At 51.7% G+C, this 23901-nt stretch overlaps 3 protein-coding genes and 3 non-coding genes across 6 annotated transcripts; all 6 read right to left on the bottom strand.

Moving 5' to 3' along the window:
* Positions 1-28: 28 nt before the first annotated feature.
* Cwc25 (CWC25 spliceosome associated protein homolog) lies at positions 29-10232 on the bottom strand. Its single transcript, XM_003467072.5, has 10 exons — positions 10037-10232; positions 8054-8226; positions 6768-7004; positions 6111-6180; positions 5527-5654; positions 4835-4898; positions 4161-4339; positions 3944-4045; positions 1693-1854; positions 29-1326 (listed from the first exon to the last, which is right to left on the bottom strand). The coding sequence occupies exons 1-10, from the start codon at positions 10052-10054 to the stop codon at positions 1212-1214; spliced, it is 1248 nt and encodes a 415-aa protein (XP_003467120.1). The 5' UTR covers positions 10055-10232; the 3' UTR covers positions 29-1211.
* Positions 10233-12553: 2321 nt separating this feature from the next.
* Positions 12554-12625, bottom strand: Trnac-gca (transfer RNA cysteine (anticodon GCA)). The gene has a single exon. It is a non-coding gene; the product is annotated as a tRNA-Cys (tRNA).
* An 857-nt stretch (positions 12626-13482) lies between these two features.
* On the bottom strand, positions 13483-16346 carry Spmap1 (sperm microtubule associated protein 1). The gene is made up of 3 exons (XM_003466906.4): positions 15760-16346; positions 14859-14958; positions 13483-13741 (listed from the first exon to the last, which is right to left on the bottom strand). The coding sequence occupies exons 1-3, from the start codon at positions 16021-16023 to the stop codon at positions 13584-13586; spliced, it is 522 nt and encodes a 173-aa protein (XP_003466954.2). The 5' UTR covers positions 16024-16346; the 3' UTR covers positions 13483-13583.
* Positions 16347-17795: 1449 nt separating this feature from the next.
* Rpl23 (ribosomal protein L23) lies at positions 17796-23724 on the bottom strand. The gene is made up of 5 exons (XM_003466907.5): positions 23608-23724; positions 23027-23110; positions 22621-22749; positions 17999-18112; positions 17796-17920 (listed from the first exon to the last, which is right to left on the bottom strand). The coding sequence occupies exons 1-5, from the start codon at positions 23618-23620 to the stop codon at positions 17838-17840; spliced, it is 423 nt and encodes a 140-aa protein (XP_003466955.1). The 5' UTR covers positions 23621-23724; the 3' UTR covers positions 17796-17837.
* LOC111755962 (small nucleolar RNA SNORA42/SNORA80 family) lies at positions 20266-20398 on the bottom strand. Its single transcript, XR_002790494.1, has one exon. It is a non-coding gene; the product is annotated as a small nucleolar RNA SNORA42/SNORA80 family (small nucleolar RNA).
* Positions 22864-22997, bottom strand: LOC111755967 (small nucleolar RNA SNORA21). The gene has a single exon (XR_002790498.2). It is a non-coding gene; the product is annotated as a small nucleolar RNA SNORA21 (small nucleolar RNA).
* Positions 23725-23901: the final 177 nt, after the last annotated feature.

The raw sequence follows: 23901 nt of genomic DNA on the forward strand, positions 1-23901 counted from the left end.
CACTCTGCACGTGGTCGCTTTCACACAGTTACAAAAATAAATGTGGCCTTTATTACCAAGTAATAAAATAAAGAGCATAATTAGCTGTAGCATCAGCAGCAGGAAGAGGCGATGAAATGAATAACACCAGCGTGTTACAGTCTCTCTGGGGATGCGGTGGGTTTAAAGCATCAGAAGTGTTGAGAAATGAAAATCCGAATACATTCCAAGTGCAGTGCGGTCAGGAACACAGTGACGTGGCGGCCCAGCTAACTCGAGTCCAGACCACCTAGCAGAGTTGGGGAATCACCTGCCCAGTACGGATGGGACCCTGAGCTTCACCCTCAGCAGGCACACACAAAGAACACCGATAAGGAATACCCCTGGAGATGTGCTGAGACTGGGGTCTCGCTGTGTAGCCCAGATTGGCCTCAAACTCACTGCGATCCTCCTGTCTCAGCCTCCCACCTGCTGGGATTAAAGCTGGGTATATCATGGCCTGCTTGCCTCTTGAAACTTTTGGTATTGTTTTTTAACATGACTAAAAAATACTGTAGTAGCAAACTCCTGAAAATCGAGAACTATAGAAAGGTCACCACATGATTTAAAAAGAAGGCATGATACGACAGCTTCTGTTGTCTTTACTCCGGGGAGCCAGGGCACACTGGCAACGTGGTCCTGACTCTTACAGTTCCGAGTCTACATCGCTGTGTCTGTCAACCCTGTGGGCCAGGAGAGAAAGCCTCCTTCCCTTCAGGAGACTCAGCACCTCCTGGCTGTGAGATTGAGGCTGCAGAGTGAGCTGGACCCTCTTGCTGTGCCCCAAGTTTCGGGGGAGAAGTGACACATCTGTACATATGCACACATTGTGCCTTTTCAGTTCCAAGTGTGGAGGCCCCTCAAGGCTTTCTGTGCTGATTCTCCTCCAGTTCTGTCACTCTCTTGGCTCTGCTCTAAGCTGACATCATTCTGTCACATTATCCTCAGGAAGCCCAGTGAGCAGAACCTAGGTGGTGAATGAGCTTTCCGGCAGGCAGGTCCAGTTCACGCCTCAGAAGTGAAGCCAGTGGGAGAAAGGTGCAGCGCAGACCTGAGCCAGAGACAGTGTAGCCCCGGGATCCCTATGGTATCACCGTGGCTCCAAGAGGGCCAGGGTCACTTTGTGCAGTGCTAGCCTGCCGTCTGCTGAAAAGGTCACTTGTGCTCTTCCAGGAGGCTGGCGCAGGACACGCTCACCTGCGCATGAAGTTCCGCTCTAGCGCTGCTGAGGTCCTCTGCAGGGAGTGGATATTTCGCTTCACCCGGTCCTCGAGGGAGGATGTGGCTGCACTCTCCAGCTTCATGCGGCTGTGAGGACAAAAAGGAAAAGTTCATCAACCCGGCGGCAGTAAGAGGCTGGTCACTGGCCACCAAGCGACTGTGCGATCGAAGCCCACACACAGCAGGTGGGTTTCCAGGGACTCCCATCGGGAGCCACAGGTTTTTTTAATGTCCAGAAGGGAAAATTTCTCATTTGGAAAAGAAGTCAATGTTTCATTGGAAAAAGGCTTCCTGGACCTTCAATTCTTATGTAAAAAGCAGGCCCAGGGATTTCAGGAATCTGAACTGGGAGCCGGTGGCACATGCCTGGGATCCCTGTGCTCCACTGGGAAGGCTGAGGCAGGAGGAGTCCCACAGGAGCTCTGGGGGCCCAGTGAACCCGCCAGCACTCACTGGATGAAGCGGCCATCGCGGGAGTCCAGCTGCTCCAACCGGTGCTCGCGCTCATCCTCCCGCGCGTGCCTCCGGAGGGCGTCCAGACGCTCTTCCTCCCGCCAGCGCGCATTCTGCAGCATCTCCTGCCGCTTCCGCTCCAGTTCCTCCGGGGAAAGCTTCCTGTGAAGAGCAGACTCCTGGTCAGCTCCCCACCCTGGGCAGCAGCGCGCGGGGAGGGGAGAGAGGTCAGGCAAGACCTCAGCTGTCTCAGCAGAGTTCTTTCCAGGGAAATGCAGGCCTGCACCAGTTTCCTGCTGACTGCTGATTGGCAGGCCAGGCCAATATCAGTACCAATTTTTTTTGGTACTGAGATTTGAATTCTGGACCTTGTGCTTACCAGGCAGGTGCTTTGCCACTAAACTACATCCCCGGCCCCTTACCCAAATTTTTATTCATTTTTTTTGTTTTGATTCTTTCACACAGGGTCTTACTGTGTATAGCCCAGGCTGGTCCTAATTGCATGGCAATCATCCTGTCTCAGCCTCTGAAGTACTGGGAACACAGATAAGATATCACTGTGCCAGTTTCACCCAAATTTTCAGGACATTAAGGATCTCGTAAAGCTGGGTGTGGTGGCACACATCTATTGTCCTCACACTTGGGACACTGAGGCAGGAGAATCACGTGAGTTCAAGGTCATACAGTGACCCTCTATCTCAAAACACAAAATAACAAAAGCCAACCAACAAAAAAAGATTTTTCAATACTATAGGACTTTGAAAAATGCATGCATATCCACTTGACTAAAATAATCTAAGAAACTGTAACTCCATAGTAACTGCAATAAATGCAAGAATAATTCCATTTTCAGCTGGGCATGGTGGTACAGGCCTGTTATCCCCAGCAGTGAGGAGCTGAGGAAGGAGGAGCACCCCAGGAGTTCGAAGTCAAGCTGGGCTACACAGCAAGAACCTGTCTCAAAAAAACAAAGTAACTCTATTTTCCATTTTCTTTTGCCACTTTTGTTCTAGACAGTTTACAAATCAACAGGAATTGCAGACACATCTGAGGTATGATTTTCTGGTACAGAAGTTTGAGCATAGGTTGTTTTTTTTTTTTAATCGGAACCGGGGATCAAACTCACAGCCATACGCTTGTAAGGCAGACACTTATGCCACTGAGCTAAATCCCCAGCCCCCTAACAGGTATTTTTAAAAAATTTTTGGTATAGGGAATTGAACTCAGAACCTGAGGCTTGCCAGACAGATGAGCATAGGTATTTTTTAATTACAAATGTGTCACCCAACTGGGCATGGTGGCACAGGCTATAATCCCAGCAATGAGAGGTCGAGGCAGGATTTCAAATTTGAGCCCAGCTTGGGTACAACTTAGAAAGACCTGTCATGTAAAAAATAAAAAAATCAAGCGTGGGTCTCAATTCCTGGTACAAGAAAAAAAAAAAAGTGGGTAGGTCACTAAGTGCAGAGGTTCTAGGTTTGAGTCCCACTGCCACCAAAAAAAAAAAAAGTGCTATGTTGCCTGTAAGAAATTTTAAAAGCAATGGAACTAATATAAAATTAAAATGAGACTACCACAAGGCAAAACAATGTATGTCAACAAATAGTCTCAGGCAATAAAAAAAGCGTTTGAGACAGAATTTCAGCAAGGCATGGTGGCCCGAGGGGAAACTGAGGAAGGGAATGTGAGACCAAATCTATACCTCGTGACCCTGCTCAAACTTTAAAACTACAGAGCTGTGCAGGTATTCATTGTGAAGACCCTGGTTTAGCCCCCGGTACCGTGGAGGAAAACAGACAAGTAAGGAACCATCAGCACCGCAACAATGGTTGACAGAATCAGACAAAACCCAAGCAACAGCAGAAGGAGAGAAGGGGAAATGAGGCTGGACATGCAGGATGCAGGCGCCGCTGGAGGGTGTCGTGGAGGATGGGCTGGCTGGGGAGCTCCCCAAGGAGCCTGGGAGCCCTGCAGCCTTCCCCTTGGGCCTACGGGGCCCAAGGCACTCCAGGACCCTGGAGAGGGGCTGGGTGCCCTGCACGCCCACCTCAGGCTGGCTCCACACCTGCCGGCATCTGGCGGGCTGGGGTACCCTCCTGTCACCCAGCACTCTGGGATGCTGAGGCAGGAGGATCGCAAGCTCAAGCCTGGCCTGAGCAATGTAACACGCTCCTGCTCCAAAGCACAGCTTCAGAGTGAGCTAAGGGTGTAGCTGTGTGGAGCTCCTGCCGGTGGGTCCAGCGCCCCTCACCTGGTATAGCCGGGCATGCGCCGCTGCAGGCAGGCCTTCTTCAGGGACGGGGACGGGCTCTGGGTTGGGGCCCGCTCTCTGTGGCTGCCTTTACCATTGTGCCTGCAGGGGACACAGAGCATGCAGCCTCTTCAGTCTGGACCATGTCCCCCTACAGCAGGACAGAGCTGTCTGAAACCTCCCAGTGCTCACGGGCTCCAGGGCACCCCGCACTCACTGAACTCGACTGCGTGGCGGGGACCGGGGGCTCCTGTCCCTGGGGCTCCTGTCCTTGGGGTTCCTCCTGCTGGCGTGTCTGGACGGAGAGCGGGAAGAGCTCGGCGACCTGGACCGGTCATTCAGCCCAGACGTGCCCTTGGCCTCTGCCACCGAAGGGCCCCGGGCAGGGTCCCTGACCTGACAGGGAGGGGAGGGAGAAAGGGAGGAGAAAACTTCACTGGCCAAGCCAGAGGGCAGCTCCAGGCAGCAAGCCAGGGCCCAGCATGCAGCAAAGCAGGGCACGGAGGATGGGGTCAGGGCGGCAGGCTGCAAGATGCCACAGAGCCGGGTGCACCAGAGCACACCTGCCATCCTGCACTTGGGGAGGACGAGGCAGGAGGACCACAAATTCTAGCCCAGCTTCAGCGACTGACTGACTTAGCAAGACTCTGCCTCAAAACATTTTTAAAAGGTCTGGGGATTGTAGCTCAGTGCAAAGGTCCTGGGTTCAAAACCCCAGCGCCACCAGAAGAGTAAAAGTAAAGACAACTCAGAAGGCATCAGTGCACTGGCAGCTGGGAGGTTTCCCGCAGGTGACTTGCAGAGGGCTGGGAGCTGGCCCTGTGCAGAGCTCCTGGCTGTGCCAGGACCATTGTGGCTCTTTCGGTCCCCCAGAGAAGCCCATGTCCCTACCTGTAAGCCATAGCCGGGGACTTTGGACAAAACTGGAAAGGAGTCCGTGGCCTTCTTTTGAGCCCTAAGATGTAAACAGACACACTCACTGAGAAAGCAGCCCGCCCACCAAGGGCCAGTGGGAGGCTCCGTCCTCCTCTGCTCTCACCCAGCAGAGCTGTCCAAGACGTCTGCACAGTGGGCCACATCACTGGCAGGTTTCTCTGGGAGGAGCTGTGGGCACAGCCTCTCACCTCGGGCTGCTATTCTGGGGCCTAAGCATGACTCAGCTGACTCTTCCCACAGCACAGACACAAATGGGGCCCACGCAGGCTCATTAATCCATTAAAAAAAAGCCTACGTAAAACCCACCTCAAACCTGAGCAGGAGGATGGCGCACACCCATCATCCCAGCACTCAGGAGGCCGAAGCAAGAGGATCACCATGAGTTCCAGCCCAGCCTCAACTACACAGTCTGATCCCCAAATAACCCCTTCTGTCCTGAGGACCCAAGCCAAGGTGCAAATGAGCTAAACTGGGAGGTCGGCCGAGCTCTAGAGGCTCAGGTGAGCTCACTTAGGTCCCTCTGTGGCAGCACTGCCAGCCCCACCTGTACTGCCACACCCCCAGCACCCTGTCACAGCCCTCACCCAGTGTCCCGACCGGAAATGCAATGCCCTGCACTGCCCAGCTCCATGGGCCTCTACCCTCACCTCCCCCGACTGGGCTCGTCCTCGCTGCTGGACCGGGTGCTACTTGAGCTCCTGTGCTTGTGTTTCTTGTGCTTCTTTTTCTTCTCCTTCTTTTTCTTCTTCTCCTTTTTTTCCAGACTCATTTGCAACTAGAAAATGCCCAGAGCGTGACCTCACAGGATTCCTGAGGTGTCTGCCCAAGCCCCAGGCAGGACAGGGCCTCACACAGGCCACTGCCTCCTGTCCCCTTCAGGGCATGGGGCACCATGGGAGACGAGGGCTATGTCCTCACCACCCTGGCCTCCTAAGCAGAACCTCTGAGGAGAGATACAAGAGTTCCCAGAGCCACTGTTCAGGGGTCCCCTGCTTCCCATTCAAAAGTGCTCCAGCCAGGGCTGGTGGCACCTACATATAATCCCAGCACTAGGGAGGCTGAGGCAAGGACGATCACCTAGAGTTCAAGGCTAACCTGGGTCACACAGTGAGACCAGGTCTCAAAAACCAACAAAAATTAAAAAGACTTCTGAGTTTTTCCTTGAAGTAACAGGAAGTGAAGATAAACTCATGGTAGGGGTGGCTTTATGCCTGTTTTATAAACAACTCACCAGCTCCCTGATTTTCTTCATTTTCACAGGGTTGTTCAACACTTCTCTTTTTTTCTCCTCCTCTTTCTTCCTAAATAGAGAAATTTATAAAACCGCGACTTTGTAATAATGGACGCAGCCCGACCTCACTTATCAGCTCTGCCTACGTCGGCTACAGCTTAGCCGCTACAAAGCAGATTCCTCCTTTCCAAAGGGCTCTGCTGCCCCCTTGCAACAAAAGAAATGGGGAGAAGAAAGCCTGTTCACCACTTCCGCAGTGCTACACGCACCTCAAATTTCAGAGAAGCACCTAGTCCACTCTGTTACCTCGCCTCAACTCCTATTTCTATTTAAGAGTCAAAGATAAATGAATAACTGGAGCACAGTGGCACATGCCTTGTAAGGCCAGCACTTGAGAGGCTGAAGCAGGAGAGTGGCTATGAGTTGAAGGCCAACCTGGACTATACAGTGAGACTCTGTCTCAAACAAAACAAAATAAAACAGAACAAAACAAAACACAGAAACAAACAGAAGATAAATGACCAGGCAGGGTCTGGCATGCCATTGTACTTTGCCAGCCCTCTCCCGTACGGCCTGGACAGGTCCTGGCCCCGATCCCAGACCGTCTGCCTGCAGACGGACACCCTTGGCCTGGCAGAGACTCTGCACCTCAGGTACCTGATGAGGAAAAGCGGGTCCTCCCGGATCTTGCTGGCCATGTCCAGAAGGGAGTTGGCCCCTGCTGGAGCGAAGATGGAGCCCGGAAGCAGCCCGGTCTCGGAGGAGCAGCCGGCCTCCTTGTCCTCCGCCTTCTCGAACACGTACTTGTCAATGGGGCGTCCCAGCAGGTACTCGTCACGGTTCACCATCCCACCGGGGCCCTGATACATCCAGTCCAGCTTCTCCTCTTTCTTTCTGGTTACAGACAAACGACGAGCACAATCAAAGGAAAATGCAGACGTCTCTAGACCTGCGTACAAAACCAGATCCCAGCAGGGCCGGGTGTGGTGGCACACACCTGTCATCCTGGCACTCAAGAGGCTGAGGCAAAAGGATGGCCATGAGTTCGAGGTCAGCCTGTGCTGCACAGTGAGCTCAAGCCCAGAATGAACTGCATAGCAAGACCTTATCTCAAAATTAAAATTAAAATTAAAATTAAAAATAGGGCCAGGGATTTAGCTTAGCGGCATAAGTGCATGTCTGGCAAGCGCAAGATAGTGAGTTCAATCCCTGGTACCGCAAAAAAAAAAAAAAAATTAAAATAAAAAAAAAAAACCTCTTTACAGTGTGTGTCTGGCATCCGCAAGACCCTGGGTTAGTTCCTATCACTGCAAAAAAAAAGTCCCCAGGAGACTAGGTCTCACTGTGTTGCTCAGGTTTCAACAATTAAGCTTATTTAATCCTCCCTCAGCCTCTTGAGTTTTTGGGACCCCCCAAGCCAAAGTGGTTGCACCCAGCTGTTGGGAGGTGGATTCCAGTGAGCACCTTCCCTGCCTGGAGGCGCCCTGAAAACTGGGGCTCCACACTGATCCATCTGTCAACACCCACTCAGCACCTCCATTGGCCAAGAGGAACAGGGACAAACACAGCCTGGGTGTGCAGGGGCAGGGGCCACTGGCCAAGGGTGCACAAGAATGCTGGTGTCAGCTGAGTGTGGGTGACTCTGGGACACTGCAGACAGCAAGCACAACTGTCTGGTAGGAGGCTGAGGGTATAGTGACACAGAGCTCAGGAGGCTGAGGCAGGAGCAGGCAGGTTGTGGGGGCAGCCTTGGTAGAGAGCTGGACTCCTCCCAGATGCCTCACACCCAAGTGTGAACTCACCCTCCCCTCACATTCACAAAAGACCAGCAGGTCTGAGGGTCAGTGGGACAAAAAAAAAGCCAAGGGAGTCTGACTCCAGGACCCAGGCACCAACACAAGACACACGTGACACCGCCACTGTCCTGGCCCAGACTGACTCACTTGACGGCGCCCACGTCCTCTGCATAGCGCTGCATCTCCTCACGGGCTCGCTCCTCCCGCAACTCACGCTGTAGCTCCTCGATCTTCTTCCGCTCGGCCTCATGCTTCTGCTCGGCCTTCCACACCTTTTCCACATTGCGGAGCGTCTGCGGGTGCCAGCTCTTCTTCAGGTTCTGCAGTGGAGGGGAGACAGCATGATTCAGCTGCATGGCTGTGGCCCTGTCTCACACTGCCACTGCCCCGCTGTGACAAGGCAGACAGTGTGGACCAGATGTCAGGGTCAAGTGCTTGCCTAGCACATCTGAGCCCTCAGCACCATAATAATAAGCCCAAAACAACCCAGTGTAGTGGCGCCCTCAGGAGGCTGAGGCAGGGTCAGGACCAGTAGGCCAAGGTGAAGGAAGGAGGGAAGAACTGACTAAAAGGAGGAGAAAGAACTGTATGATCGAAAAGAAGCAGTTGAGGAAAGAGAGAGAAAAGCACAGCAAGAGAGCTCTTTGCCTGCACTCTTTCCACCTGCCAGATACTTTGTGTGCGTTGTCTTATTTTGTCTTCATAATATTGTCCACTCTCTGAGTGACAGATGGCCACACCTCTCCCATGTCCAGCACCAACAAGACAAAGCCCAGTCCCTACACAAGGCCCAGAACCTCCTTCCTCAGCTCGCTTCATCTTGTACCCCTTCTCCATCAGTTCGACCTCTGCCTCCAGCACAAGAATGGGGCTGTAACTGTGAATGCCCTTCCCTCTGCAGAAATCTGTCCACCTCCTTCAGTGTTACTTCCCAAGGGGGCAACCGGAGCCCAAGCATTGGGTGGTGTACAGGAGAGGAAGAGGAGCACTCTGAGGGTGAAGAGAGGAGGAGAAGCTTAGGAGACAGCTGGCTGGCTGCCTTCACTCCCTTAGCCATGTGTGATCTGACCCCAGAGAACTGGTGGCAATGTCTGAAGACATCTTTCTTTGTCACAACTAGGCAAGAATCCAGCAATGCTGCTAAATGCCAGTTTCAACACACATACACACACACACACATACACACACACAATCTAGTTGATTATTTAATCAGAACTAAACTCTCAACAGCACAGGTCTGGGGTAAAGAACCAACTCAAAATAGTTTTCTGAAGAATGCACTAAGCTGCATGAAGCTTGAAGGAGTTCTGGAACTCACTCTCACGACGCCTGACAAACTAAACTTAACTCCTGGACAGATCTTCAGGTGGATCCATTTGCTGGTTCCATTCACTCCACTTGGGAAGGTAAGTCGTTCCCAGGCTTGCACGGCACCCTCTTCCCAACCTGAAGCCTGACTCCCTTACAAAGGAGCTGCAGCGCTTACGAGCAATCGCTACACATATAAGCGCTGTGACTACAGAAGAAAGCACAGTCACTACAGGACAGATCAGAAAGCAGCACTCAAAAAAAAAAAAAAAAAAAAAAAGTCAGCACTGACGCGGGAGCGCAAGTCCAAAAGGTGGACCTAAGGTTCCTTCAAAGATACGGCTTGGGAACAGGGAGAACCGGGTCCAAGTGCCCCAGCTCTGACCCTGCACAGGACTCAACTAGCTAAGAGGAAATGTGTCCCGTGTCCCCAGATATGTATGATGCAGGAAACAAAGCCTGGCTGGGGGTGTAGCTCAGTGATATAAGATCAGCGGTTCCATTCCAAGCACCATAGTTAATAATTTTTTTAAAATTAAGTTTTTAATAATTAAATTTAAAACGAAAAAATTCGTGTGTCACGGTCTTAGAATCTGCCAACCAGTACACACACATCACGAGCCACAATTCGCAGGACCCTCGCATGCTTTCCCAAGTGCCAGCCCCATCCTTATGGTCCTAAGGACCCGTCCCCTCTTCAGCGGGAGGACCTCGTTACCATGGTGACCACTACCCACCCCTGTTTGTTACCCCCAATCCCTGCCAATTTCCACCCCCATAGCCACTCGATCCCCGCCCAGGCCTAACCCTAACCCTACGTACCAGGTCCCCGCCCCCCATGGTAGTGGCGACGTGTCCTCGCTACGCGGGGCGAGAGGCTAGGGAGAGATCAGGAGGATACGCCGGGACGTTTGCCTGCTCGCCCTCGCGGGACCTGCTCTGGGAAGCAGCAGCAGAGACTTTCTGGTCCAGGCCTAGAGTGCACTTCCGGGATCTGCGTCATCAGGTCGCGTCAGGATCGGAATCGATGACGTCATGAACAGCTGGTCTATCACGTGACGGCGGCGTAGACACGTTGTCGTGGTTTCCGCCTTCCGGATTCGGCCTCCTTGCGCAGCGCGCTCCCTGCGTTTCCGAGATGACTTTTTGCTGACCCTCGGGCCAGGGCTCTCCGCCAGCCCGCCCGCTTCTGGCCCAGTGAACGGAGATAAACCTAAACCGTGCAGCAAGTTCTCCGAGTCCTTGCGCTAAACCCTCAGAAACTTCCCGCCCTTCCCCTCGTTCCTTAATTGGCTCTTTCCAGCCTTTACTTTGGAGCTGTGAAATGTTTTGTTTCTTTCTTCTTTTCGGAATCCAGGAGTCCAGGAAACGGAATCTAGGATCCTTGTCTGAGCTACATCCCCAGTCATTTTTTTTATTATTTTATATTTTACTTCATTTTACGAAAGGGTGCTTGATTTAAAATTGCGACAACACGCAAGTGATACCCCGCTCAATTTTTAAGAGTTCTTTATATATTCTGAACACCAGTTTTGGTTTTTGTTTTGTTTGCCAGGTACATATTTTGCAAATTGTTTCTCCTCTTCTGTAGCGTCCCTGTTGTCTTAGCAGTTTATTTTATTGTATTTTAGTTGTCTTTTTGAGACAGGGTCTCCATATGCAGTTCGGGTTGGCCTTGAGCTCACTTTGTAGTCCAGGCTGGTCTTGAATTTGCGAGGATCCTCCTGCCTCAGCCTCCCCAGTGCTGAGATTACAGGAATTTTGTTTTTGATACAGGGTCTCACTGTAGTTTCAGCTGGCCTTAAACTCATTTGTGTAACCCAGGCTGCCCTTGACTCAAAGTGGTGGGATGACAGGCCTGAAGCACCATGCTCGGCTGATGTAGAATTTATCAGTATTTTTCTTTATGCCTGTATTTTGTGTCTCCTTATTAAGAAGTCTTTGTGTCTCTTCTGGTTTGGTATTTTGTTCTGTATTCCTCTAATGGCCTCACAAATCTGTGTTTTCAAATTAATGCTGGTGTCTGGTGTCTGGTGTGTGATTAACTTTTTCAGAATATATCCAGTTACTCCAGCCTGATTTTCTTGTGCCCATTTGGTGCTGGAATTGATTGCAGGTTCTCACACACAGGTGCTCTACCGCTGAGCTAAGCATGCTCTTTTGAAGACTTTTGTCCCCATTTGTTTTGGCAGCCTGTTGAAAATCCAAAGGCCACCTGGTGTGCCTCTGCTTGTGCGCTCACTATTCTGTGTGGCTCTAGCTCAGTTTTACACTGGCATCTCTTCTGCTCCTCACTGCAGCTAGTATTTCGGAAAGCCAGACACAACTATAGTCCCAATGCCCAGGAGAATTGAAAGTTGAGCCCAGCCTGAGCAATTTATCCAGACCTTATCCAAAAAAGAAAGAAAGAAAGAGCTCCCCCAACCCTGTAGAGAGGGAGGTTACCCATTACCCAGCATCAGGTTAATACTGGTCTTTAGTTCAGATAGAGGTAGGAGGCTGGGTTATGGCTCAACCAGCACAGTGCCTTCCTGGGAAGCAGAAGGTCCTTCCTGAGTTCAATTCCCAATGCCAAAAAAAAAAAAAAAAAAGCATAATAGAGGCAGCCTGGTAAATTTTAGCAGCCTGGTAAATTTTAGAAAGTCTTTAATTAGAAATAACTAGAAAAAGTGAGACAGTGTTTTGGAAAGAGCAATTGCATCTAGACTTTTTCTCTGCCTTGGCCAGCTCTGTGTGAAGTGTCACCACCCACCAGATGGGCAGCTCTGTGACAGGACTCTCGTTCTTTCTGCTTGTAACACCTCTGTACTAAGCTTGCTTTTTTTCTTTTTTAAGCTTTCAAAAGTACACGTTGAACATCTTTGCTTTTACTGTGTCATACATCAGCTGGCCAAGTTGTGTTCACAGGTTTAGGGTATAAAAGATTTTCCCTGGTAATGGGGATTGAATTCAGGCTCTTCACACTGTTACAGCTCCAGGACTGTATTTTTTTCTTTTGAAAAAGAGAATGTTTTGCTAAGAGAATAGGTTGAAGAGGGGAGGCTTGAACTTGCAGCCCTTTTGCCTTAGCTGTTCAGAGAGCTAGGATTACACAGGTGTGCCACCATGCCTGCCTTTACCTCTAGACATACAATTAGATTTGAAATTACTTCCTGGGGATTTTGTATTAATTAAAACCCAGGAGGGGTCCTTGTGGGGGGGCTTTTACTGATTCCCTGGGAATGTGGAACAATTATTTTAGGGCAAGAATGAACCTGAGCAAATTCCTTGTCTTTTAGTGGCTCTCTGGCTGTATTTACTCTTGTTCCCATTTATGGAACTAAAAAAAATGAACAGGGAAGGGGGCACCCGGATTTGAACCAGGGACCTCTTGATCTGCAGTCAAATGCTCTACCCCTGAGCTATACCCCCACACCCTGTTAGGGCTGTCTTCTCTGTCCACTTATGGTGACTCAGTCCTTGTGTCCCGCCCTTGCTGGCTCTGTGTTCTCAGGCCTCACCTTCTGTGTGTAAAGCATCATCTGCTTTGGCTGCCATCCTAGCCACTCATCAACTGGGTGGGGACACTTTGTAAATGACAAGCTGGACACCCGCTGAGAAGAAAACAGAGCAGAAGCTGTTGGTTCTGTGTTAGAATCCTTGGGCTAACAGCACCCTGGTATCAATCTTTATTAAAAATTATTTTCAAAATTTATATTATGGGAAAAAGAGCCCAGTATCAATCTTGTTTGCCTCCTGCCTCTTTATGAATTGAGGGTAAAAGAAATGAAATGTCATGGTTTTTGGGTTTTGCTTTGGTTTGTTTTTGAGACAGAGTCTCACTTTGTAGCCCAGACTGGCATCAAACTCTTGGAGATCCTCCTGCCTCAGTCTCTGGATTACAGATGTGTGCCACCCACCACCCACTCCCTGAAATGTCAGGTTTTGTTAGAGTGATTCCATGTGTCAGAAAATCTTTTCTGGGGCAACCAAGGTCCAGTCCCTGTGCCCTCCTGCCTGCTCTGTTCTGGACAGAAACAGTAGCCAGCTTCTGACCAGAGCCCTGCTGCCACCTGGGTAAGCACTTTGATGAGGGTCACACTTGTTCCCAGGACTGGAGTGTAGCTTATGCAAGGGCCCAATTATATCTCTAGTGTTGCAAAGTGTGTTTTCTCCCCAATGTGGTGGTGCACACCTATGATTACAGCACTCAGGAGGCTGAGGTAGGAGGATCACTGAGAATTCCAGCCAGTCCCCTACGAAACAAAACAAAAATACAATACACAGGGTGACACAAATAGAACTTCTTTAATAGAAAATAATACTGAGAGTTCCTCTAAGCTTCTGTCCAAGAAATTCCACTCAAGGGCTGTGAAGGGCAGCAGTGTTGTCAGTAGAGAGGAAATGGGGTGACTTCTCCGAACACTGAGGACCGCTGGCGGAGGGCTGGGGTGTTTCTGCGGTAGCCAAACCGGCCACTGAAGCCGGGGCTCAGCTTTGGAAAGGCGTTGTAGTAGTCATGGCCGGTCACCTGCTGGAGGGAATGCCCTTGGGGACAACAAGGGAGGCTGAGCCCCACGCAGTGCCCCTTGCCTTTCCTGTTCCTGCAGGCTGCCAGGAGTGGTTAACTGGCTCTGGTCAAGTGAGGCACAGTGGTGTGTGCCTGTCATCCCAGCACTGGGGGCTGAAGCAGGAGGGTCACCAGGAGTTCAAGGCCAGCCTGGGCTACGTAATGAGATCTTATCTCAAAAAACAAACCTCTAGCAAGCCAGGCATGGTGGTGCACACTTGTTATCCCAGCAATTGGGAGGCTGAGGCAGGAGGATCATTGCAAGTTCAAAACCAGCCAGGACTACAAAGTATGCAAACCTCTCTCATCAAAGGGCCTGAGCCTCTTGACTATAAACTGCAGGGTTGGTGAGGTTCTGGAGTCAGAGACGCCCCATAAACCAAAACCTTCACCCCAGGACTAGTTCCAACAGCACCAGGGAATGGCAGATGCTGAGACCAGGACAGAAACATTGGGGCGTGGCCGAAGTTGCCCCGAACCAGAGACATGAGGATGTTCACCCCTGCCTCTGTCCTTCTCAGGGAAGAGGATGAAACCAGTAGGTCCAGGTGAGAGACCGGGTCACATAACCAGCACGTGGTCCAAGGGCAGAGGAGCTAGGCTGGGAGGAGAAGCCCCTGCCAAAAGCTCTCTGTCTCTACCCGCCCCATCCCATTCTTGCTAAACTGGGCCAGGAAAATGAGTGAGACACAGCCTGGAGGAGGGGTCAGGGAAACAGGCTGTTTGTTTTGTTGTGAGACAGAGTCTCACTATGCATCTCAGGCCAGCCTTGAACTCAAAGTGATCCTCCAGCCTCAGTCTCCCAAATGCTGCGATTACCACACCCAGCATGAGACACATGCCTTAGGGAGGACAGACACGAACTCCACCCCCAATTGTACCGCAGGCTCCCTGGAGGGTAAAAATTATTGACGTAGATGCTCAGTAACAATACTCAGGGCACTGTGGCACCGGCCATTCCCGCTGAGGAAAAGCCCAGAGGATGCAGCCTCTTTCTCTTCCCCCTGCACTCGGCTCCTCTCTTGGTTTCCCTGAGCTGCGGGTCACACACCCTTTCTTCAAGGGACCACATTTGCACAGCAAGATAGCGCCTACCTGCCCCTGCCCAGTTTCTTCTGTTGAGATATCGCTGTCCTTGCCCGAAAATGTGGAAATAATCCACTATCCAGCCATCCTGTCCTGTACCACCATGGTCCTGAAAATACAGATGATCAGTGAAATCCTTGGGGTGCTCAGCAAACTTGGGGTTTCTTTTATACAGGGGGAGTCAAAGTCATAGGTAACTAGCAGCTGGGCATGGCAGCACACACCTGTAATCCCAGCACCCAGCATGTGGGAGGCTGAGGCAGGAAGATCACTGTAAGTTTGAGGCCAGTCTGAGTTACATAGCAAAACCATGTCTCAACAAAGAAACAAAAGTAACCCTGCCATGACAGCACAGCCTGTAATACCAGCAATCTGACAAATTGAGGCAGAGGATTACCAACTGAAACTCAGCACGGGCAATTTTGAGAGACAGGGAGCTCCTGTCCCAGAATAACAGTTTAGAAAGGGGTGTGGGTGGGGCTGGGGATTTAGCTCAGCGGCATAAGCGCCTGCCTTGCAAGCAGGCAGTCCCATGAGTTCGATCCCCAGTACTGATAAAAAGGAAAAAAAAAAAAGGGGGGGGGGGAGGTGGGTGCAGCTCATTATGAAGGCCTTAGGTTCAATCCCCAGGAAGGAAGGGCAAAAACAAGAGGAAGAATGCCAAATTGGGGGCCAAGAGCCCCTGTGACAGTGACATCTCAGACTCCCTTTGGCTCACATCCAGATGTCACAGGGCTTTTTTGAATTTCCAGAGAATTTGCCGCTGAGGTCACCCTGCAGGGTGGGCTGGGTGTCACATGGAAGGATGGCACCAGTTCCTTGGGAGAAGCGCAAGGGTGTGAGCCCGGTGCCCTCCCGCCAGGGCCAACTGAGTCCTGGGAGCTCAGGGTGCTGTGTCCCCGGCCTGCACCTGGTTGGTCCTGCGCAGCACGGCGGGCACCGGACGGCTACAGAAGTAGCCGCATGCGTGCGGGTCCTGCTGCGCGTTGTAGGGCGGGATCGCCGACCACAGCTTGGGCCGCATGGAGCCATAGGCGCGGGCCACGGTGTCCACCGCCACGCAGTCGAGCACGAAGCCTTTTTCCAGCCGCAGACGTGCGCACGAGCGCGCCATGCTGCAGTGCTGCAGTCCGAACGCGGCCGGGGCGCCAGAGGTCCCTGCGTTGCTAAGCATGTCTAGGGTCCCTGCAACACGGCCCCATTGTCACCCTCCCATGCGTGGGCGGGCGTGTCCTTAGGCAGTGGGGGAGGTGCCCGAGGCAGGAGGAGGACCTGGGAGGTCAGAACTCCCCGGAGCTTTCCTAGTGGTCAGGGGTGCCTTCTGGGCCCTCCCTTGGCCTCCAGCACTGACCCGGCTCGAGGCTCATTTACGACTCAGTGGTACTGGGGATCAAACCCAGGGCCTCTGCACTGAGACCCCATTAAGTCGCTAAGTTGCCGAGGCTGGGACCAAATTTGCTCCCCATCGGCCTCAGCTTCCTTCACACGGCGGGGGGTGGGATAGGGGGGTAGGGGTGTGGGGGTGCGTGTGGAGGTGGGGTCTAAACTCATTTCGGCTCTGTAGATAGAAGTCTATATGTAAAGTTCCCCACCCCGGGGCTCAGGGGTCCTCGGTCCCACTAAAATTGCCCAAAGTAATTGCAGACATCAAGTTCCCCATCTGAGGACGCCTGTCTACGGGACCCTCTGGTGGCTGGAACTCCAGGTGCCAGCTCCCCTTACTTTCCTTCTGCTACTCACAACATAAACCTCCTTTGGCTAAGGAAACACTGGAGGGGTTTTTATTCATGGGTGTTGGCACTGTGTGAGGGTCCACATGCCACCTTTTTAAAGGAGAAAAAGGTCACTTTACACCAATGCCCTACAGCCTCCCCAGCCCCCACCTCCACGGGCCAGCAATACCACCCAGCAGGGCAACATGGCCGTGAGGGGGACCTCAGACTCCCTGCAGGTCCAAACCAGCCCGAGGGTGGTGGAGCTGGGGTGCACAAGGGGAGCAGCTCATAAAGGCTACTTCTAGTACATTCCTTGAAGATGAAGTGGCTGCAGAAACCCTTAGCTCTGCCAGGTTTCATACCTGTTGTGCTGGCCCAACTGGCCCAATTTTACCCTCTCCATTCCCAAGCTGTGGATTATAGATGGCCCAACCTGCAAACACTGTGAACCGATTTTTTTTTTTTTTTTTGTCTTTTTTATCGGTACCAGGGATCGAACTCACGACTGCCTGCTTGTAAGGCAGGTGCTTATGCCACTGAGCTAAATTCCCAGCCCCTGTGAACTGATTCTTTAGGGTGGGGATAATGCCACATGGCACTATTTATGTTAAATGCTTGTGACTTTTTTTTAGCACAGGGTCTCACCTTGTAGCCTGGGAGGGACAAGAACTTGCTGTGACCCTCCTGCCCCGGCCTGCTGAGATTACAGGTGTGCACACATAAACACACAGCACTCCTACCTAGGCACACGGTTACCCAGTGTCCACTCAACACTATCTGACCACAAATGCCTTTTTTTTTGGTCTTTTTCATTTTTATTGGTACCACGGATCAAACTCACGACCGCCTGCTTGCAAGGCAGGTGCTTATGCCGCTGAGCTAAATCCCCAGCCCCGCAAATGCCCTTTTCACTGGAAGACACTCTTCAAGCAGTATTCACTACGTGAGTTTTAGGGCTGGTTTTCATAGCAGACATGAAACAGGGAAAATGCCAAGTGCCAAAGATCAGGAAACCCCAGAGGTGACCCCACCTTCCACTGTTTTATTATTCGGGCATGGTGGCACCAGCAGGGGGCTCCTGCTCACTGGGCAAAGACACTGTTGAGCAAAGGCCCACAAAGGAGTGTGTCCCCTCGTCACGAGGCCCTAGGGGTGCATTTTACTAAGAAGGCAGTGGCTCAGGGGTGGACAAGGGCGAGGGAAGAACACCAAGCCAGCCGGGAGCAGAGACTGTTGTTCTGGGGCCACTTTATTCCACACAGACACAGGCAGGTCACGCGATGCTGCCCGCATTGGACGCGATCCTTGGCCACAGGTCTGCACACTCCTTCGCCACTGGCCCCGTGATGGCAGAACCTGAGGGAAAGTTGAGAACAGGTCAGAGGCCAACCGAGTGGGACTGTCCAACCCTGGAGCTGCTGGCCCCTGGCTCACCCTTCATCTCGCCTTTGTTGTTCACTATGACCCCTGCGTTGTCCTCAAAATAAAGGAACACCCCGTCTTTTCTCCGGTATGACTTCCGCTGTCGGATCACCACTGCCGGATGCACTGGGGGGAACAAAGACAGCAGTCAGCCCAGGCCCAGGCCCAGCACAAAGGCAAAGGGGCTTCCACCCTGGCCACACCCTTCTCTCCCTTAAAGCACAGGTGTACGGGGCAGCCAAGGTCACCGTTCTAAGGTGCATTTTCCAGGAGCATGGGGAGCAGACAGCACAGAACCTGTTCCTTCCACAGCTGGGCTCTGGGCCCCACACTCCTCACTGGCAGCATCTCACCCAGTACAGAGTAAAACCCGAAACAGGAACACCGCACTGAAAAGCTGCCACACTTTTAGGACTTGCTGGAGCTTAAGACACATTACTGAGCCAGGCTGTACCAACAGTAACGCGCTCACTTGCTGAGTCTCAAAAACTCCTAACTGCTGGTGGAGCGCCTCAGCCCGAGGTCCCACACAGGATCTCTCGTGTGGCTTCAGCCCCTCCCTGAGTCACGTGAGTCCACAGTGATGGGACAGGGACACTCATGTGCTTCCCACATTCTGCTCACATCACCCACCCCACTTTCTGGGTGAGGACCTTGCTAACTGAAGTTGCCCAGGCTAGGCTCAAACTTGAGACCTTTCTGCCTCAACCTCCCCGAGTGCTAGGATCCCTTACAGTGGGAGTCACCACGCTTACCAACCTTCACTGTTCCCACACCTCTTTCCATCTCTTCTTCTTCTTTTGTCCTCCCACCCCAAACTAAGACAAATCAGAGAGGAAAAGCTGTCTGAAGTATCCAATTAATAAGTTATCAAATATACTTTGAAGATCTGGAGGTGGCCTGTCCCTTCTTCTAGGCCAGTGACATCACCTAGGCCTCCCTCCCCGCATCCTAGTTCAGCAGCCTCTTGTTCAAAATCCGAGTCAGTGAGGGTTGTAGCTCAGTGGCACAAGCGCCTGCCTGGCAAGCACAAGGTCCCAGGTTAAAAAAAAAATCCTTGTGTCAATGGGATTTGCTGTGTCATACTTGCTATTAATTGCAAAGGCTATCCCATTCCCTCTGGTGGTTATCAAGTTACGACGTCGAAAACAGGTCTGACTAAGGTTTTTCAAGAGGTTGCTATAAAAAGGAAAAAAAAGGAGGGGCTGGGGACTTAGCTCAGCAGTGTACCGATAAAAAGGAAAAAGACAAGAAAAGGAGCAATCAACACACAGCATATACCAGGGAAAAACAGCCCCATCTAATTGGGCATGGTGGTGCACATCTACAATCCCAGTCCTTGGGAGGTTGAGGCAGGGAGATTGCTGAGTTCAAGGCCAGCCTGAACTACATTGCAAGACCCTTTCCAAAAATAGTAAAAAAAGAAACTGTTACTAGCACTTTGGGGGGGGGGGCGCTTTTTGAGACAGGGTTTCACTATGCAGGTAAGGCTGGTGTTGAACTCACTCTGGTCTCAAACTTGCAAGGATCCTCCTGCCTCAGCACCCCAGTACTGAGATTATAGGAGTGCACCACCAATGTCCAGTAAGCGCCTTTTTTAAGAGCAAAATATATTTATTGAGAGAAAGAAAGCTCCTGCCTGAGACAGAAGGGGTCCCAAGTGGGCTGCCCCTAGCACTTTTTTTTTTGTTTTGCTTAAATAGGTCACATTACTATTATTTATTTTCAGACAGGGTCTCAATGTGTACTCCAGGCTGGCCTTGACTTCATGAGAAATCTCCTTCCTCAGTCTCCCAAGTGCTGGGATCACACTGGTGTGCACCACACCTGGCCATAGAGGTGTCAAGCTGTATTTCAAGATTAAACAACTCAGGCCCAGGATTTAACTCAGCCACACAAGCGCCTGCATGGCAAATTCAATCTCTGGTCCCCCCCCCCAAGATTAAACACTGCAAAATCAAAGGATGAGGAACCCAGATTCAAGCACTCTGTCATACCATTTCCCATGACAGGGCCGCAACTCAAAGATCCAAATATAAAAATAACCTTCCTAAAGTTTTTGAGTCAGGATCCTGCTAAATTGCACAAGTTGGGCTTAAAATGGCAACCCAACTGCCTTGGCCTCCCAGGGGGGTGGAATTCTAGGTATGTGTGACCACTTCCAGATCCTATGCCCTTTTGCTTTTTCTGGACAGATTCACCATGTGTTCCAGGTGGGCCCTGAACTCGCTGCCTGGAGCTTGAAGAGCCAGGGTTTCAACCCTGGCCCTTTCCATATAAGCTGTGGGGCCTGCTTCAGTGCTCACAGCCCACAGCAGGGGCTAGGCAATGGTTCGAGGCCGCGCTTTCTCTTGCATGGGTACACTATGAAAGGCCCACACAGCCGGACCCACCATAAATCCATTACCATGCTCCTCTCTGTTTGGTTCCTTACAACAGGCTCTCACCATGTAACTCACAATGGCCTTCAGATCCCAGTGATCATCCTGCCTCAGCCTCCCACATGTTAGGATTACCAAGTGTGCACCACCACACCCAGCTCCTTACTTACCCGGGAACTAGTCTAGATAACCCATGGTTGAGGTTCATAAAGACTTCTGTGACTACTGGAACACCTGCCATTTCTTTTTTTTTTTTTTTGAGGGACACCCGGGATCAAACTCACAACCTTGTGCTTGGCCAAGCAGGCATTTGTGCTGCTGAACTAAATCCCTGGCCCTCCTGCCATTTCTTATAACCCTGGACAGCTGCTTGTAGACCAACAACAGGTTATGGAATGTGGCACTTTTTGCACAGAAGCTAGGAAAGGAGCTGGTACCCATTAAGCCCAGCTCTACTGGGGGCTGAGGCAGGAGGCCCACAAGTTAGCACCAAGCCTGGGTGACAGAGCAAAACACTCTCTCTCAGAGTGAGAAAGGCTGAGAGGGAGGCTCAGTGTCAAAGGCTCTTAGTTTCCAGTTCCCAGCCAGTGGGAACAGACAGTACGAAGTGACATGTTACACTACTGACAATGACCACCTCTTGGAAACCTAAGAGTTGGGTCAATTTTGCCCCCTCATCCACTTGCAAACCATTTAGCAAGGCCAAGAAACCAGAATTCGAGACTTCCAGCCCTGCACCCCCTACTGTCTATGCTTGTTAGGTGAAAACACTTTTACTCAGCAGAAGAGGACCAAAGATGACATGAAAAGGAAGAGTTACAACGACCAGTGACAGCCTGTTCCATCCCACCACTGGCTGAGCTGTCCACAGCATTTGTCCCACTGCCATCTGCCGCACAATGCAAGGGCCAGCTCTTCTCTGACAGCTCCCCAGGCCACGAGCCACGCCCGGAAGTGTTCTGAGGAAGCTGGCAGTGACACTAATGGGGGAGGGTGGAGAGGGGGGATTCTGTGGGATAAACTGAGAGTTTGAGGGGGCGGAGAGGGAGCTGCAGGTGAACAGGAGGGACACAACATGCCAGGATGACCAGTCACCCCTGCTAGCACCACAGCTGCAGCAGAGGCAAGACTTCTCTGGGAAGCACCAGACAGAGTTGGAGTGAAGATGATGCAGGAGCAGAAAAGCTCAATGGGAAGAATGTCACCACCTGCTCAGTGTACTGGCCTGGAATCCTGACACTCAGGAAGCTGAGGCAGGAAGATCACTGTCTGATCTCTGTGCGAGGCCTGCCTGGGATAAACAGTGAGTTCAAGACCAGGCTGATTTGCATAGAGATCCTTTCTCAAAAAAAATCAAAGGAGCATCACCAGTTCTGAAAGTACCAGAGTCTCAACCCGCAGATTTTGCTTTTCTTTTGAGACACAGTCTTGCTATGGAGATCAGGCTGGCTTTAGGTCACTTTGTAGCCTAAACTGGCCTCAAATTTGCAACAATCCTCCTGCCTAAGCCTGCTGAGTGCTAGGATTACAGGGGTGTGCCACCATGCATGGTCAGACTTTGCTTTTCTTACGCCAAGACACGGTCTTGCTATCTAGCCCAGACAGGCCTCAAATTTGTGATCCTCCTGAGCACTGAGACTATGCACCTTAGCCACTATGTGTGGAAACACTTCCAGCCCTCGGTTAAGCAATGATCAGCTCCCTATTTCAGTTTCTGTCAATACCAACCGTGACAGCCTCTGGCGACCCTATCCTGAGCTTGTCAGTCTTGGGCATAAAGGTGTTCCCGAGTGGACCACCTAGCACTGTATCAGCACATGTTCTCCACACATGCAGCTTTGTTTGACCCAGCTGGCACCAGCCGTTGACAAGGGGCATGGGCACCAATTCCTGTGGTGACATAAACCTGTGTTCTCACCTGTTTTGCCTCTAAGCTACTGAAAACAGGTTTCATGTTCACACAGGGTCACTTGATGTGTCTGGAGCTGCGAGCCACTGAAGGCTCTTCTTCTGGAACACAACAAGTCTACAAGTGCCTGGCGAACTGAGCTGAAGTGGCGTGCTAGGGTACTCTGGGTCCTCAGGAGACATCAAAAAACTTAGAAGGCCAAGTGACAAGAATCTCAGGCACTTCTCTCAAGACAAAGCAAGTACTTTAGAGTCCCCAGGAATTGGCAAAGTTAAGGTCCCATTTTCCAGTGACTGGGGACGAGCCTGGCACACAGTCGAGACCAGGCAGACTGCTCTACTCACCCTTCTTTCTGAGCTCTGGTTTGCCCTTCTTGACCGTGGCCATCACCATGTCCCCTACACCAGCAGCGGGAAGTCTGTTCAGCCGCCCCTTGATCCCCTTCACGGAGATGATATACAGATTTTTGGCTCCTATAAGATGCAAACAAAAAGCAAGTATTTCTGAGGGCCTAGCAAATGCCCAAAGGACACTTCTCCTCCGCTCACTCCCCAAACAGCTAGTCCCCAACGGGGGGGGGGGGGATATCTTGTCACACCACCGATTGAAGCATAACAACACGACACGCTGCCGCTTCACCCAAAAGCGGTGTTTGTACTCTGCCCTTCTTGACGGCTCAATGGGTCACGAGCAGGGGCCCAGCGAGTGCTTTTAAAGGGGGGTACGGAGCTGGCGCGGCCTGCGCCTCACCTGTGTTGTCAGCACAGTTGATCACGGCTCCCACCGGAAGACCCAAGGAGATCCGGAATTTTGCACCCGAGGACCCACCGCGTCCTACGGGAAGAAAAGGATTAAGGGGTCACTATGGAAACACGCTCCGGACAAGTTTTCGTAGGATTCCGCTCACGCTCTCCCCTTGTGCCACCCGGTTCTCACGGGAAACAGCGAAGCCCACACTAAAACCACCCTCGGTTCGACATTTAGGGCGCCGGTGCACTCAAACCTCGCTCCAATTTTTGCAACACGCAAGGCAGAAGGCATCGGATGCCCCAACGAAACCGGACCAAGTGGGACTCCACCACTACACGAGTGTGTGCGGAGCAATCTCACCGGAACCCGTCTACAACCGCGTCCAGGTCCTGCCAACTCTATGCTCCAGCTCCCCCACCCGTCACTTTCGGGGCCCTTCCAAAGCCATCACGGTGTCCTTCCTCCCCTGCTCTGGCCCAGAGGAGAGCAAAGCGCCCCAATTGCACGGGGGTGTCACTCCCGAGGAAAACGACAACTCCCACGCGCTAGATGGCGACGGATTCTCCAGAACCAAACCTCACCTCGCTTCGACATATTGGACGCCGAAAAGAAACAGAAAGGAAGTAGGCTCAAAGAATGCTGGGACGTTAACTGGAACGCCCCGCCCACTCTATCCACGTGATCCCTCGAAGGTTCAACCTGTCTCTTCCCCTCCCTAGGGCGCAGCCTTGTGACGTAATAAATCCTGGTCCGCAGCTGGCGCAGGGGTGCGACATGGGTGGAGAAGGTTGAGGTGTCAAACTATAAATGAAACAAGTAGTTGTCTGGTTTGCGTGTACTTGGTGTCATATCGCTATTATTTTTAAAGATATGTA

The sequence above is a fragment of the Cavia porcellus genome, unplaced genomic scaffold, assembly GCF_034190915.1.
Source record: "Cavia porcellus strain 051 isolate PalLab524CR breed Dunkin Hartley unplaced genomic scaffold, mCavPor4.1 scaffold_6, whole genome shotgun sequence".
In the NCBI taxonomy this organism is placed as follows: domain Eukaryota; kingdom Metazoa; phylum Chordata; class Mammalia; order Rodentia; family Caviidae; genus Cavia; species Cavia porcellus.